Source organism: Mytilus edulis, chromosome 9 (genome assembly GCF_963676685.1).
Source record: "Mytilus edulis chromosome 9, xbMytEdul2.2, whole genome shotgun sequence".
In the NCBI taxonomy this organism is placed as follows: domain Eukaryota; kingdom Metazoa; phylum Mollusca; class Bivalvia; order Mytilida; family Mytilidae; genus Mytilus; species Mytilus edulis.
In genome coordinates this window covers 24,912,580-24,928,655 of record NC_092352.1, presented here as the reverse complement: position 1 = coordinate 24,928,655, position 16,076 = coordinate 24,912,580, and the positions used below count along the sequence as shown (strand labels likewise).

At 31.5% G+C, this 16,076-nt stretch overlaps 1 protein-coding gene across 1 annotated transcript; it reads left to right on the top strand.

Annotated features, from left to right (window-relative positions):
- Positions 1 to 568: 568 nt before the first annotated feature.
- Positions 569 to 15,603, top strand: LOC139490279 (CD209 antigen-like protein C). Its single transcript, XM_071277123.1, has 5 exons — positions 569 to 1,001; positions 7,822 to 7,893; positions 10,109 to 10,194; positions 11,871 to 11,958; positions 15,080 to 15,603. The coding sequence occupies exons 1-5, from the start codon at positions 620 to 622 to the stop codon at positions 15,235 to 15,237; spliced, it is 786 nt and encodes a 261-aa protein (XP_071133224.1). The 5' UTR covers positions 569 to 619; the 3' UTR covers positions 15,238 to 15,603.
- Positions 15,604 to 16,076: the final 473 nt, after the last annotated feature.

The window sequence follows — 16,076 nt, the reverse complement described above, 5'->3', positions numbered from 1 at the left end:
TAAGCAATCTAGTTAGAGGTTAAGCTAGCTATGAAACGAGGTAAAATTGACGCAAAGTTTTCTTTGGAAATGCATGATCATAGATAGGAATATGACAGATTTTTTTCAGTCGTGCCTTAGGTTGATATAGTCGAACTTTTAATTTTGTCAGTTTTATTAATTTATCCCTCCTTGTATATATCTTGATGTTCAGGTTTTTTTTTACATTCATTCTGCAATCAGCAAAACATGTTTTTGTGGTGAATATCCAAGCAGCTCGAGTATCCGAGAAACACCATTTCAATTCAAAGTTTCATCTTATTATTTTCTTTTTTGTTACCAAAAATTAAAAGTGACCGACTTTATATTTCCTCAATTAAGCAAGTCTTGTTGTTCAGCACACACAAATGCATTTCCTGTAGAACTGCTTTTAGTTAATTGTTTCAGTCGGGAAAACCCAAATTAAATACAATGAAAAGTTCAAATTCGAATGATCTCACACCATAGTCTAAAGTTAAGAGTTTCTAAATATATCTACATTGTTTATTTATTTCAAGTTTGTAATCAACAATAGTAGATATTAAAACATTCAGATATCACTCCCATTTTTTAGCATTAGTTCTTGTCACGTTAATAAACGATGGCTGCTAATACTTTTATTTACGGTGAACCATATGATCAAGGAAAACACAAGAAAGGAACGCAACATTGCCATATTACAAACACAAATGGAGATGGTCTGAATAATCATTATGAAGATCTTGACCAAGTCATGAGCAGAATTTCACTTGCAAACAAGGAGCATCATTATGAAAATGATGTTATGAACACCAAACATGCTAATGATAATAATGGGGATGTACAACATACGCGTTTGATTCGTCGTAACAAAAGAATGGTTATTGGAGTTTTAGTTGGACTTTTCATTGGAAGCTTGATTTCCGGTGCTGTCGTTTTCTTGATTTTGAAGTATTACACCTCTATTTCCAATATAGAAGGGGAGCTTAACCAAGAAAATTTAGGTAAAGTGTTATTTTGGATATAACAGATGGAGAAATAATATTTTATACTGTTGATTTCTTCATCGCATGAATATTTAAACTATCGTAACGGTAGTATGAAATTTAAAAAAAAAGTCTGATTTGAAAAGGAAGATTAATACTATGATTAATTTTTTTTAAAGATTGTTTACAAGTAAATTTATTTATTTTACTATGAAGTAAGAAACACACATTAGACTTCAACTATTTTTATTTTATTTTCCAATGGGGGAAGAAAAAAAAATTGCAAAGGGGGATTGTGTATTTGGTAACATTGTTAGTAAAAATTATTGACATCACATAAAATATTGTCATGGTCACTTTCTTAAAAAGTGTTCATCCATGGAAATCTGAAAGACGTTACAGGATATTGAAAAAAGAAAACGTCTTAAAAAAGAGGCTGATACTGATTTTTTGTTTTAATTGGGACCATAGTAACACAATGACATACAACAGCTGTTGTGACCATTTTTGTATAAGATTGTGATGATTTTGGTGTGCAAACTTTGTCTAACACAGTGGATTTCCAAAATCCTGTTTCGACCATGTTGAAAATGAATTGTCCTCAAGTTTGTCAAAGATACCTAAAGATGCACAAAGTTAAAGTTTTAATAGAAACAATCTTGAATGTGTATTATGTAGGTTAAAGTGACCTAATTATAGTTTGGCTCTTTTTATTAGTTACTTTCTTTTAAACATGTAATCATACAAAATGTATACCATAATTGCTATATATACATATAAGCATTGGCAGAAGATAAAAAGAAAAATATATATTCCCAAAATACAAATGAAATCATGTAAAAAAATTAAAGTTACACCATTTCCTAATTTAATAAATGTTACAACAGTACCAAATTGAAAAAGTAATTAGGGATTATGTGATTGCATTGCCAAAGCATTTGTAATTATGAGAATACTAAGACCACAACATGAGGGCCTCAGTAATTACTTTTTATATGGTATATGCAACCATTAATTATTGATTAGGTGTATGACTTTAGAGCTTTTTTAAAGTTTCTTTAAGAAGATTCACTACAGTTAGATTTGCCATTCTCTGGCGCCCTCCATCTATTATGTGTGGCTTCTTCATTGACAGGTCTTGATGTCTTTTTAAAAAGCTCATATATACAATTTATTGGATTGGATGTCCTTTTTTGGTTAGGTATCTCTCTTGCCATCTTTTTCATTATTTGTCGTACAAACAATTTATCATTTTCCTTGTTAAGGGAAAGTTTCTCTGATAGCAGTATTCTATGTATGTGACTAGGCTTTGCTCTTCTTCATTATTCAAGACTCGTGTTGGAAAGTTGGTGTTTCCCTTCCTTAAATTTCTTCTTTAATAGAAGTGTGTATGTTAAATTCTTTTGCAGCCTTATAGAAAGAATTTCCATTTTTTACAGCATTTATCGCCCTTTTCAATCTCTCTGGACTATACTGTGTAATTTTCTGAAATCAATCAATGGCATATTTTCTTTTTTATAATTAAATAAAACATGTATATGCTATTTCATGGTATTCTTAGATTTTATTCTTTATTTAAGAACAACTATTTTATTTTGAAGATACATGTAGAAGAGAAATATATTTCATATTTGTTAAATTAAAAACACCAAACAAATATGGAAACTTTTTAAAGAGACAAACAGACCATAAATTATAGTAGGTTGTCAGAAAAAAGGCAAATTGATTTAAATTATATATGCATTCTATTGCATTTATTTATTTGTAATTTTCTTGATGCTGTAGGGCTTTTTATGGACTATTTTTTCATATAATATTTAAGCAAACTAATCCGCATAGCTCATGTTTGATTGCTATTTAATATTTATTTTTCCAACTATAAGTGAAATTTATTTTCTTACTATTTTCTGGAATTAAAGTTCATTATTCCCAGCTTACTTGCAGGGAATTTCCCAAGGGATTTTTTCTTTAAAAGTTTATATTTCATTTTTTTTTTTGGTATGTTATTTCTGATTCTATGTATCATGTCAAAAACAAAGTTTAATAGGAATACAAATTAAATCTGACAGTTTCTTTTAAAGGAGAAGGTCCGGTAAGGGCTGATTTTGGCCTCAAATTTTAGGCTCATCTGCCGAAAGATTTTGGACGCTTTTTAAAAGAGGGACAGTCAAACTCATAAATCTAAAACAAACTGACAACGCCATGGCTAAAAATGAAAAACAATAGTACACATGACACAACATAGAAAACTAAAGAATAAACAACACGAACCCCACACGTGAGTGTCTATTTCAGTTGATTCAATTAGTTTATGGGAAAGATTTTAACTGATTTACTCATTAAATACGCTCCGATTAAAGCTTAAATATGATTTTTTTTTAAATCCCAAAAATGTCACTTTTCCGTGTTCACCCTCAACCTATAAATATGTTATGTACTATCATCACAAATGCGGCCACTTTCATTCAAGACCGAAACCAACTAAATGTAAAAATTGTGAAGATTTCAGTAATTTAGCATGACTTAATGATGCTAGTACCCGATATATGTGCATTGTATTGTCAAAAAAAAAAAACCAGCGCATATTTATGTAGCAGAAGCATTCTACTTTCCAATAAATAACTAAAAATTTACATTTTAACAATTTTGCAAAACTGCTATATTTTGGGTGCAAAAAGGGGTCTTACTGGACCTACTCCTTTTACAAATTTATTCATTGATTTTCATTGTTGTAGTTTTAATTGTGTTCAGTGTATAAAAATGGTTCCCGGTTGAAACCACTTTTTTCATGCTTCTCGTCCTAGGGCACCTGTGTGTTGTTATCGATAATGGCGGAACTGACGGGTTTGGGGACACGCCAAGGTGTTTTTTCTATATCTTAAGGGTTTATCTACTGACGATTTTTTTAGTGACGAAACATTTCATACTTTAAAATTGAGTAGGTTTAGACTAACATTAAAGCAATTTAATGAATAAAAGTTGTACTTTTACAATCGTCACACGAAGGATGTATCAGTGCAGCATCATTTTCGTAAGGACTTACTCTTTGTATTGTGTATATTTTGTCCGCTTCGTGGACGCTGAAACCATCCCGACTACTTCCAGAGACGCTAAAAAAGACGGAAATGACGAAAATTCAGTCGTTGCACGTTCTTTAGAGATAACACGATTTCCAGCTCTTTTTTCACAGATAGGTGCACTTTAGGTACCCTTACGTTAGAGTGTATAAAAAAAACAGCCTTTAATGTTTTATACGGTTTAAAAAGAAAGTAGCAAATGATGCAATAACATGAACAGTGCCATTTATTCTGCACAAGATGCGCATTTCGACAATCAATGTTTCTTTAGTAATTTTCTACAAGTGTATGATTAAGAAAATAATTGTCTGTTGAAGTACTTGTCTACTTATATAGGGTATTTTAAATAGACTTATTTAGAAGGAATATAGTTACGAGACTGTTGTAAGGTCTTTAAAGATTGCATATTTTGGCTTTAATATTGATTCACTTATAGGATCTTCGCATCTCAATTAAACACATTTATTCTAAAACCCAGTTGTTGGCATGACACGGGTTATGTTCTTCTCATATCTTTTATGATGGTATAATACTAAACCCCAAACAGGAGGGGTTGTGCCTGATATTCATATGATGAAGATATAATCTTTTAATCAGTTTAATCGGGGTCTAGAGCTGGCATGTTAGGGACGACATCAAAATTTCAATGAAGGATAAAAAAAACTTAATTCAAATAGTTTTTTCACTGACCCCCCTACCCCCTATTAACTTAGTTTGGGAAAAATTGATTGACCCATATGGATATATGTAAATATCAATGTCGGATAACCAAATCTTGCAGCAGTTCAACCCCCACCCCCAAACTATTTGAATTAAGTTTTTTTTTTGTTTTTTTTTTATCTTACATTGATCTATTGATGTCGTCCCTTAGTAACTGATAGTAGTCTGTTGTTATTTATGTATTATTGTCATTTTGTTTCCTATTCTGACATCGGACTCGGGCTTCTCTTAAACTGAGTTTTACTGTGAGTACTGTTGTGCGTTTGTTTTTTCTACATTGGCTAGAGGTATACTGGGATGGTTGAGATAACAAAAACATGTTTAACCCGCCGCATTTTTGCGCCTGTCCAAAGTCAGGAGACTCTGGCCTTTGTTAGTCTTATATCATTTTTGATTTTAGTTTTGTGTGTATAATTCGGAGTTTAGTATGACTTCCATTATTACTGAACTAGTAACATATTTTTTAGAGGCCGGGTGCGGGGGGTTCTCGCTGCATTGAAGACTCACTGGTGGCCTTCGGTTGTTGTCTGCTCTATGGTCGAGTTGTTGTCTCTTTGACATATTCCCTATTTCCATTCTCAATTTTATTAGACAGAAAGTAGGTAAGTGTCTTTTAAAGGATTTAGACAGAAACTACTGGATGTATGGTTTAGACAGATAGTAGATGGTTATGTAATGGTCTACTTTGATAGAATTTAGAAAGAAGGTAGCTAATGATATAGCTGTCTGCTACTTCATAGGTTAGAAAAATAGTGTTTGGTATAGTTGTTTTATAGTTTAATGTTGAGAAAGAAATTAAATTTTAGTATTTTGATAATAATGTCTATTAGTATAAGATTCAGGAATAAAGGAACTTGTGGTATGGGTGCCAATGAGACAACTCTCCATCCAAGTCACAATTTATAAAAGTAAACCATTATAGGTCAAATTACGGTCTTCCACACGGAGCCTTGACTCACAGCAAGCTATAAAGGGCCCCAAAAATGACTTGTGTAAAACCATTCGAACTGGAAAACCAACATATAAAAAACGAATATGGAATTTGGAATAAAAGTAGCTTGTGATATAGCTGTCCACTAGTATAGGGTTTAGAAAGAAGGTAGCTTGTGCTGTACTTGTCTACTATTAAAGGTTTTAGAAAGGATGTAGCCTTTGATGACATTGTTGACTTGTATGTCCACAAAGCAAATAATGTTTTTGCAATTAAAAATATTATAGTCATTGATGTAATGCACTATAAATGTTGGAGTCATTAAATAACATAGTGTGTTACCATTGATGTAATGGTTTAAAATTAAGAGTGGTGTTCGAACACTGAATATACATTTTAGATACATACTGGAGAACGGAAAAGTATTCTAATGATACAGATTCGGGAGTCAGGATGAAGATTGATCGAAGATATACTGAAATATATGTTTTAAATTCTTGGGGAAAATGAGTTAAAAATAATCAGTTAAACGCGAAGAATAATGCAGTGATCTAGGTCGCTCTCTATAAGCTTTGTGGACCTTCTTTCACATCTTCACCTTCCGCTACATTACACAACACATATTCTTTTTTCACTACCTGTTAATTTTCTAGCTTTTTACTTTATGTTCCCTTAAATGTTCCCACCCTACACAATAATACTGTGCAATGTTTATAAAACAATGAAAGTGACGAAATATTTTCAAACTTACAACCAGTATTTAAATGTAAAGCATTAAGGTGTAGTTTCATTTTCTTTAAATGTAGTGTATTGATTTTGTGCGCATTACAAATTTAAGTATAACCAATATTTAAAAAAATATAATTATATTGTGTTTTTTACGAAGATTTTTTTTGTAACAATTTTGTCAATATCCATAAAAAAAAACCACCTTGTTTTCAATTTCTATTAGTTGTTTTGCATATTTAGTAATTATTCCAAGTTCATAATGCATTTTATACATATGTTTTAATTGAATTATTCTGATTTGTTGTGATTTTGTACGCATTCATCATTTTCCACCGCAAATACGGAGCTCATTTTCCTCGCAATCATTTTCGTTCCTATATATCGTAATGTTAAAATGTTTGGAGCAATATTATCTTGAACGATCAAGTTAATTTGACAGGATTCACAATGGAAATATAATTTTGCAAAAGTTGTTTGGGTCAATTTCTTTAACTTACCATATTCATTAAATTAAATAAAAAAAAATACAGTGTTTTATAGTGGTATTGCTTTAGTATTTGTTTAAAAAATTAATGTCATCCAGAATGAGAAAAAACTTTACGGAAATAACCTAAGAATTTTTTCCGGAGAATGTGTAACTTGACGTGTAGTACTGTCAAACTAACATCCCCTTTGTTCCTAAAAAGGACAGACTCAACATCGACTGACAACGAAGTATTACGACAGAGCGGATTTTTTCCAGCTGCCAAGGGAAAAGCATTTTTTTTCTGCCGTGAATCAACGGAGGGATAACGTTTATAGAAGACCTATTGTGAAATAAAAAAACAGCGGAGGAAGGATCAAATATCTAAAAGATGTTATAAAGCTTTTATAAGTACATAAATCCTTTTATAAATTAACTGTAAACAAAACTTTGAATTTTTGAAAAACTAAGGCTTTTCTACCTCAGGAATAGGTTACCTTAGGAGATTTGGCAAAACGTTTAGGAATTTTTGGTCCTCAATGCTCTTCAACTTCTTACTTTATTTGGCCTTTTAAACATTTTTTTATTCCAGCGTTACTGATGAGTCTTTTGTAGACGAAACGCGCGTCTGGCGTTAATAAGAAATTTTGATCCTGGTATCTATGATGAGTTTATTTAATTAAAGACAATGAACTGCCCATGGAAAAATGAATGAAATTCATTCACGCCTTTCAATCTTGGTTGGCATAACAAATGCATCATGTATAATATGGTTTTAAATGTTTTCATGACATTGTCTACAAGTATATGGATTAGAAACATCATAGTCATTGATTTAATGCATTATAAAGGTAGGATGTATAAAACAGTTTGTTGTAATAGTTAGGAAATAAGTTCAATATTCAAACTACATTGTAGTTACACCTGGAACAACTGAAAAACATTCTGATGGGGATGACAGAATTTCGGGAGAAAGGATGAAGACTGATCGTAAGATATACTGAAATTGAACCTTTTCTCGTTAGATTGTTTTCGTGGAAATGGACGTCATACTTAACCCCTAAACATATAAATGAACTAAAATTAAAAATCATCCAAGACTCACAAAGGCCGGAGACTCTTGATATGTGACGGGGTTTAACATGTTTAGTAAGATCTCCACCGTCACCCTAAACCTGTAGCCAATGTAGAAAAACAAACACATAGTAAAACTCGGTTTAAAAGATTCCAAGTCCGATGTCAGAATATAGGTATCAACAGAAACTACGCAAAATAACAATGATACATAAATTAACAAATGGCTACTGACATACAAGTTCCAGACTTCCATTAAACTGATTGAAAATTTATATTTTTATCTTATAAATATCAAGCACAATCCCTCTCATTGGAGTTTAGTATCATACCTTCATAAAATATATGAAGAACATTACCCGTATCATGCCAACAACAGGTTTTAGAATAAATGTGTTTATTTCTGATGCTAAGATCTGAGGTCCGAGTACACAGTTATTTCGTAGTGCATTTCTTTTAGACAATTGAAAAATAAAAAAAATAAAAACACCTGCGCTTTCTCCATAATATATTTACAGTGCGTTGTACTACTTTTTGGACAAATTGTATCAAAACCATCAAAAACATTTTCGGCTTCAACTCAAAATACTAGTATGGACAATTCTATTTTTAGGGGGACTTGAAATCTTTTGACAGCTTCCGAAGGTCTAGTTTTTGTTCTACCTTTTTCAGCTGGACCAAATCACTACTTTACTTTAAATAAAGGCAACAGTAGTATACTGCTGTTCAAAACTCATAAATCCATGGACAAAAACAAAATCGGGGTAACAAACTAAAACTGAGAGAAACGCATCAAATATAAGAGAACAACGACACAACATTAAAATGTAAAACACACAGAAACGGACTAAGCATTAGACAAAATCATATGAGAATAACAAATATAGCATATACAACGAAATACATGAATTTGGGATAGATAAGTACCGTGACACGTCTTATAGTAATGTGAATTCACACTAAAAAAATAAGAGAAAACAAACGACACAACGGAAACACAACGTTAAAATGTAACACACACAGAAACGAACTATAATATAACAATGGCCCTATTCCTGACTTGGAACAGGACATTTTTAAAGAAAAAAAATGGTGGGTTAAACCTGGTTTTGTGGCATGCCAAATCTTCTTCTTTTATGACCATGTGAAATATAATATTAAAATTACAACACAACATTACAGGACTACAATATAAATAAATAGGAGAACATAATTGACAAAGAAACACACGAATAATAGCTAACAAAAGGCAACAAGTTTAAAATTTAATACGCCAGAAGTGCATTTTGTTCACACAAGACTTACTAGTGACGCCCAGATACAAAAGTTTGAAAGCCGAAACAAGTACAAAGTTGAACAGCTTCGAGGACCAAAAGTTCAAAAATGTTGTGCCAAAAACGGCCAGGGTTTTCTGTTAAGTACCAGAACACCCCTATTATTTAGAATAATTTATATACTTTTGGAAACAGTAAATTATATAAAATGACTATACAAAAGATATATGACTCATTTTTTTTATCAGTGTAATTTCATCTCATTACTTGCTATTTGAGGCATTAAAAACGAAGAAATACAATTGGAAAGGGGTATAAAAAAAATTGGCAAGCAACACACTGTCCACACTAGGGACTATGTTCGTGGACAACGAAAAGAAAATCATAGGACGAAAACTGTGTATTCGGACCCTATGATTGAATCAATATTAATATTAAAACATGTCATCTTTAATGACATGACAACAGTATCGTGACTATATGGCGAGTTGGGACATAAAAAGGCAAAGCCATTTTTTTTAATAGGCTAGATATCAATTCTGAAATCGTGTTTGTCAGACCAATTTAGCCGCCCATGTCCTCCTTTATACCAAACACTTGGATTAATCTCCGATATTAACAATGTTTTAATTATAATAAGCTATGTGTAACTGTTTCGGATTCAAAAGAAAACTATACGTTTATGTATTTCGTGCCAGTAATGGACATTCTATTGTATATATAATATTCATATCAAGCTTATTCGTTGTGGGTTTCTTCATAGTATTACATAGTTTCTGTTTTATAAATATAAAATATTAATAGATGTCATCTTATTTTATATAAACAATCACGTCTTTATTGTGTTTATTTTATAGGTCCTGGTTTTCCAGGTTACTGGGATCGATTTCAAGGTGTTCATTACTGGATATCAAACCACTCTAGTAATTTTACAACCGCACAGGTAATATTTTATATTTATATATATTTATTTGAGTATGTTTGTGATATTCAAATCAAATTTTTCGCAAGTGTGTTTCAGGTCCGTATATTTTCATCAAAATAAATGGCTAAAACAGAAAAAAGACAAACAGACAAATAAAAGTACACAAGACACAACATAGAAAACGAAGTACTAATCAACACGAACACCTCTAAAAACGGGGTGATCTCATGTGCTCCGGAAGGGTAAGCAAATCCAGCTCCACATGTCGCACCCGTTGGTTGATCATGTTTTTGCAAACCCGGTCAATAGTCTTACTTCGTTAGGTCACATTAGTGAAAAGGGAAGGGGATTGTAGTTACCACATAAGAAGCATATACGATATCATCTGTAAAACGGTTATCCCATCACTTTTATTCGACCTATCTGAATAGTTCTTAAATCTATTTTATATATTTAATTGTGGACTGAACCATACTTACATATAACAATCTAAACTTGTTCTGGACGATTACTCGACCAGTACTTCACCATTGTATAAGTGTCTGAACCATTGTCTACCAATTCTGAATCATGGTCGATATAGTCTGAACCACACTAAACAAAAAATTAACCAATCTACACTATATCTGTATATATCTGTTTTATTTCATCAGTTTAGGACCTGTTTTTTAGTTATTTTCCGTGGCTATAAATTTGTACAATAGTTTGAAATCCACGATGTATTTAATAATGACTTCTATTTTACTTTCTAAATTTATTGTGTTTAATTAATACTAGTAATGTAATTAACTTTTTTTTAAATAGTATATAAAAAAAATACACATAAATTTTGAAAGTTACACCCTTGTTTTGTAACACCAAGAATTTAATTTTTACATAATTTATTTATATCAATATTCCTTGATGACCTTTTAATAAAGCATTTGTGTTCGAATGATTAATTAAGGATGTCAAATACTGTAAATATACCTTTACCTTATTGTGGCTGTTGTCATATCAGTTAAAAAGATAGTTATACAAACTGTTAAAATTAGAAAAATAAATGTGGTTATTGGTCGAGTACGTTTCAGACGTAAAACAAACAGAAACTATAGATATAAAAAGTGATGTTTCGGGCAAGATCTTGAAATATGCAGTAAACACTAAAATCTCAGTAACGTGGTAAATTTAAAAAACAATTGCCGTCGAATAAATTGTTTTTACACCTTTTTGTTCGGGACAAAATTCAATTTGATTATAGAAGGATGCTGTAGATAAAGGCAACAGTAGTTTACCGCTGTTCGAAATTCAGAAATCGATCTAGAAAAAAACAAATCCAGGTTACAAAATAACACTGTATAAGAGGAGAACTACGACACAAAAGAAACACAACACTAAATATACATGTAATACACACAGAAACGAACTATAATTATATCACAATGGCCATTTTCCTGACTTGGTACAGGACATTTTAAGAAAAAATGGTAAACAATTCAAAACGATCGGCAATTCACAATCAACAAAAAGGAGATTGTATTCATCAATAATATTCTAGTCTTCAGCGGTACATTTGACAATCTATGAAGATGTGCATATATCGAGGGGTTTGGGCTCTTAAGATAACATTTTTTTTAGTATATTAAAAGTTGTTATGAATAAGTTGTGTTATAACAGCTTTATTTTGTTCAAAGTTAAAGATATCTTTATTTCAGACATTTTGCAGCAATCGAAGTGGATATCTTGTAGAAATTAAAACAAATTTTACTTATAAATTTCTACAATTACTGGTCAGTACACGAGGTATAGCCATATTTCAAGTATGCTTTTACTTAAGGCATATTTTACAATTTGTTATTGTCTTAACGAACGAAAGGATAAAATGTAGAGCTGAATAATGTTTTATTTAGTCTGTAGAAATGCCAAACGAGTAAAACAGTTTCAAGCTCGGTGATAACTACTAGGGTAGATAGTCTACTACATATGAGGGTTTCGCACGCAGCAAAGATATTAGTAATACAATTTATTGAAGTAAATCATACCGTTTAATGTGAACCACTTGAATACGTTAACATTTTTATTAGCTATACCTGGTTAATTCTTCCCATTAGTAATACTTGGTTATTTCTTGGATATTTGTGTGCGAGTAAAGATAAAAGATTATTTGGTGAACAACTTTGAGTGTTCTGATATTGAAGGGGGAAAAAATCGGTATTTTTTTTTTCAAAGCCATGTAAAAAACACTTACATTTCTAGTTTTATTCTATACGATGTGCTTTGTTTTAAAATTAATGTCTCTTAAATTTTGCCTTTTAACCTTTTTTGGATTCGAGCGTCACTGACGAGTCTTTTGTAGACGAAACGCGCGTCTGTCGTAAGTATAAAATTAAGTCCTCGTATCTTTGATGGGTTTATTTACGTGATGCCCGAGCCCTAAATGTTGAATACCAAAAATCTTCTGCAAACGCTGTAGAACAGATGAACCAAAGTGAAACTTAATATAAAAATAAGAAGATTTGGTATATAATTACCATTATAATATGACGTGCTTCTTTCGCTTTGTGGATAAACCCATGCTCTAAATTCAATAAGATGTGTTTGCACATGCATATATTAACTACTGCAGAATAGTGAATTTTATCTAATTGTCATGCATTTAATATATTTTATTAATTTAAAACACTTCCAAACTCATAAATGATGCACATGTTGTTACTAATTCATTTGTTATGACTGGAATGTGTTGCATTTGCAAATTGACATATTTGAACAGATTTGATACGACAACCAATCATGCTGGCTGTTCAAACTCCTCCCTCAGAAAAATCATATTGCCAGTAGTTTGCTGGTTTACAAACAAAAAAGGGAGTTTCATGGAATAGCCTACACAAACACTCTACACTCTATAACAAGTTTTAGAAATTTAAATGTGACGTCACTTAGGGCATTGCATTGACTATGGCTAACAAGGCTGTGATTTTGTAATGTATTCGTTTTAATTCTATAACTAGTCAGTTTAATCATGTATATCTATTATGTAGTCATTTTATAAAATTTACTGTTTGCAAAACTATGTATTATTCTTGATAATAATGATGTTTTTGTCCCAGGCGGATAACCTTGGCCTCACAACTTTTTGGAACTTTTGGTCCTCGGCGATTTTCAACTTTGTAGTTGTTATAGCTTTTAAACTTTTTACAACTGATCATAGTTTTGTGTGGACGTAGCGCGCGTCTGGCGTATAAAAATATTTTTTAACCTGTTACCTTTTGATGGCTATTTTTCGTTTGTTTCTCTGTCCTATATTTTCCCCAATTTATCTGTTTATTTATTGTAACCCTGTCGTGTAATGTTGTCATTTTAATGTTATAATTAACACTGCCATTAAAGCGGAAGGTTTGGCTTGCCACAAAACCAGTTTCAACCCACTACTTTTTCATAAAATGCCCTGTACCAAGTCAGGAAAATGGCCATTGTAACATTATAGTTCGTTTCTATGTGTGTTACATTTCGGTGTTGTGTCTCTGTTGTGTCGTAGTTTTCTTATATTTGATACGTTTCCCTCAGTTTTAATTTGTAACGCGAATTTTTTTTCTATCGATTTATGAATTTTAAAGAGTGGTTTACTACTGTTGCCTTTAAATAATGCCTACCCATGTTCAAACTACAATAATAAAGTATAGTTTGCATCAATTATTTCTTAAATGAGACACCATCAACAAATGAAGTGGATGTGTATTTAAGCATAGAAAACTCCGGAAAGGGAGTCAGATCTTTTCTATATAAGACTGTACCAAGTCAGGAATATGACTGTTTTTATCGGTTCGTTTGATGTGCTTGAGCTTTTGCCATTTGATAAGGCAAAAAAGTAAAATCACAAAAATAATGAACTCCGAAGAAATCTTAAAACGGAAAGTCCCTAATCTAATGGCAATATCAAATGATAACGGACTTTCCTTTTGGAATTTTCTTCGGATGTCAGTATTTTGTGATTTTACTTTTAGCCCGAGTGAGATATTTTTCTAAAAGTAAAATATTTTTCCGGCATTAAGAAAAAGCAAACTTCCATTTACAGTATCGTATAAGCCTCAAAATGTTAATAGTAATCAAAGTTACCAGGATTATAATTAAGTACGCCATACTCGCGTTTCGTCTACATAAGACTCATCAGTGACGCTCGTATCAAAATATTTGTAAAGCCAAACAAGTTGAAGTGTCCCATAAGTGCAGAAATTTCATTTATTTCTTAACATTTTACAACATTCGATATGACAGTTGTTATTCACCCGCTTGAAAGTTTGATTTTGCTATTGATAAGGGACTTTCTGTGTGGAATTTTCTTCGGAGATCGTTTTTTTGTTTGTTATTTTACTTTTACAAATCATTATTTTTATATAACACAGCATACATCTCACGAATGTTTCTATTTATGAAAGCATCTAAACAATTTATTTAAAAGTTACACCAAACACATGAATATTGACAAAAGATTGAAGCTTCACTTTTATAATGGACAAAACAAACTTTATTTTGTGGTACTATATAATTTTGTCTATGTGTGTTACATTTTAGTGTTATGTCGTTGTTCTCCTCTTATATTTAATGCGTTTCCCTCGGTTTTAGTTTGTTATCCCGATTTTGTTTTTTTTTGTCCATGGATTTATGAGTTTTGAACAGCGGTATACTACTGTTGCCTTTATTTATAGCTATAGTAGCTTAAACATGAAATTTGATTTATGTACATGATGTACACCAGATTGAAAGTAAAGAAAGTCTAAACTGCAAAAGCAAGTTTGATCAATTTGTAATACTATTGTTCTTGCTGGTGTCTATCTACATGATATTTATATTATATAGTACCACATAATCATTTAGGTGAAATAAAATACAGGAAATTACTACAAATATTATCTATTCACAACAGATACTGGACGTTATTGGATTGGCCTGACAAATTTACCAAATGGAGGGCCATGGAGATGGGATCAATCAAATACTTTATTAAACCCAGTATTAGCAAATTGGGAAGAGGGACACTTTACAAAAGACAAAAGCAAAGGGAGAGGTCTATCAATGGCATGACTGGTTTTGTTCGTCCACACATCCTTTCATATGTACATTTTAACTTTCGAGATGATTTCGGCATGGATGACTATGTTTACGTGCTTTTAAAAAAATATATTATCTGGTTTGTTTATAAACAAGAGAGAAAATTATGACGATGATGAATGATGTTTTGCTTAATTTTTCCTTGGGAGATCTCATTCAAAAACAATATTATTTTAGAACCCATTTCTCGTTACAAACTACCTTTTTTTGTAGTCTTTCGTGTAATATTGAAACATTTAAGACAAAATCTTACTTTTCAGAAGTTAAAAAGTAATGATTAATTGTCGCTGAATTCTTGTAATTCGTATTCTAAACCACCATGTATAACGTTATAGGAACTCGGAGTACCTGAGCCCCATCACAAAGGTTTTTTGGGGGGTTCGTGTTGCGTCTTGTATACTATTATTTGTCTATTTGTCTTTTACTTTTTTGGCCATGGCGTTGTCACTTTTTTTTTCGATCTATGAGTTTGAAGCCACTGAAAAAGGAAACAACTTTACGAAATGAAATTAGACAGTTTGAGGATAACGTTGACGAACTTTTAATTACTAAACTTGGGAGCAAAAAAAAACTGAACTTGAACAATTACGTATTAAGAAGTTTAAGGGGTAAAATAGTCAGATCACGTGTTCAATAGATAGAGGAAGGAGAAAATACAACAAATTATTCTTGTGGACTGGAGTAAAAAAAATGAGTAAAATTATACCAAAAATTGAAAGAGATAATTGGGTAAAAATTACTGTTCAGAACAAAATTTTAAAAGAAGTAAAACTTTTCTTCAAAAATTTATATAAAAAGAGTGATAGCTCAAG

Coding starts and splice junctions, on each gene's coding strand:
- LOC139490279 (XM_071277123.1), top strand. CDS start 620: ATGGCTGCTAATACTTTTATTTACGGTGAACCATATGATCAAGGAAAA. Junction 1,002..7,821: donor GCTTAACCAAGAAAATTTAG/GTAAAGTGTTAT, acceptor ACTACATTGTAG/TTACACCTGGAACAACTGAA. Junction 11,959..15,079: donor ATTACTGGTCAGTACACGAG/GTATAGCCATAT, acceptor TATTCACAACAG/ATACTGGACGTTATTGGATT.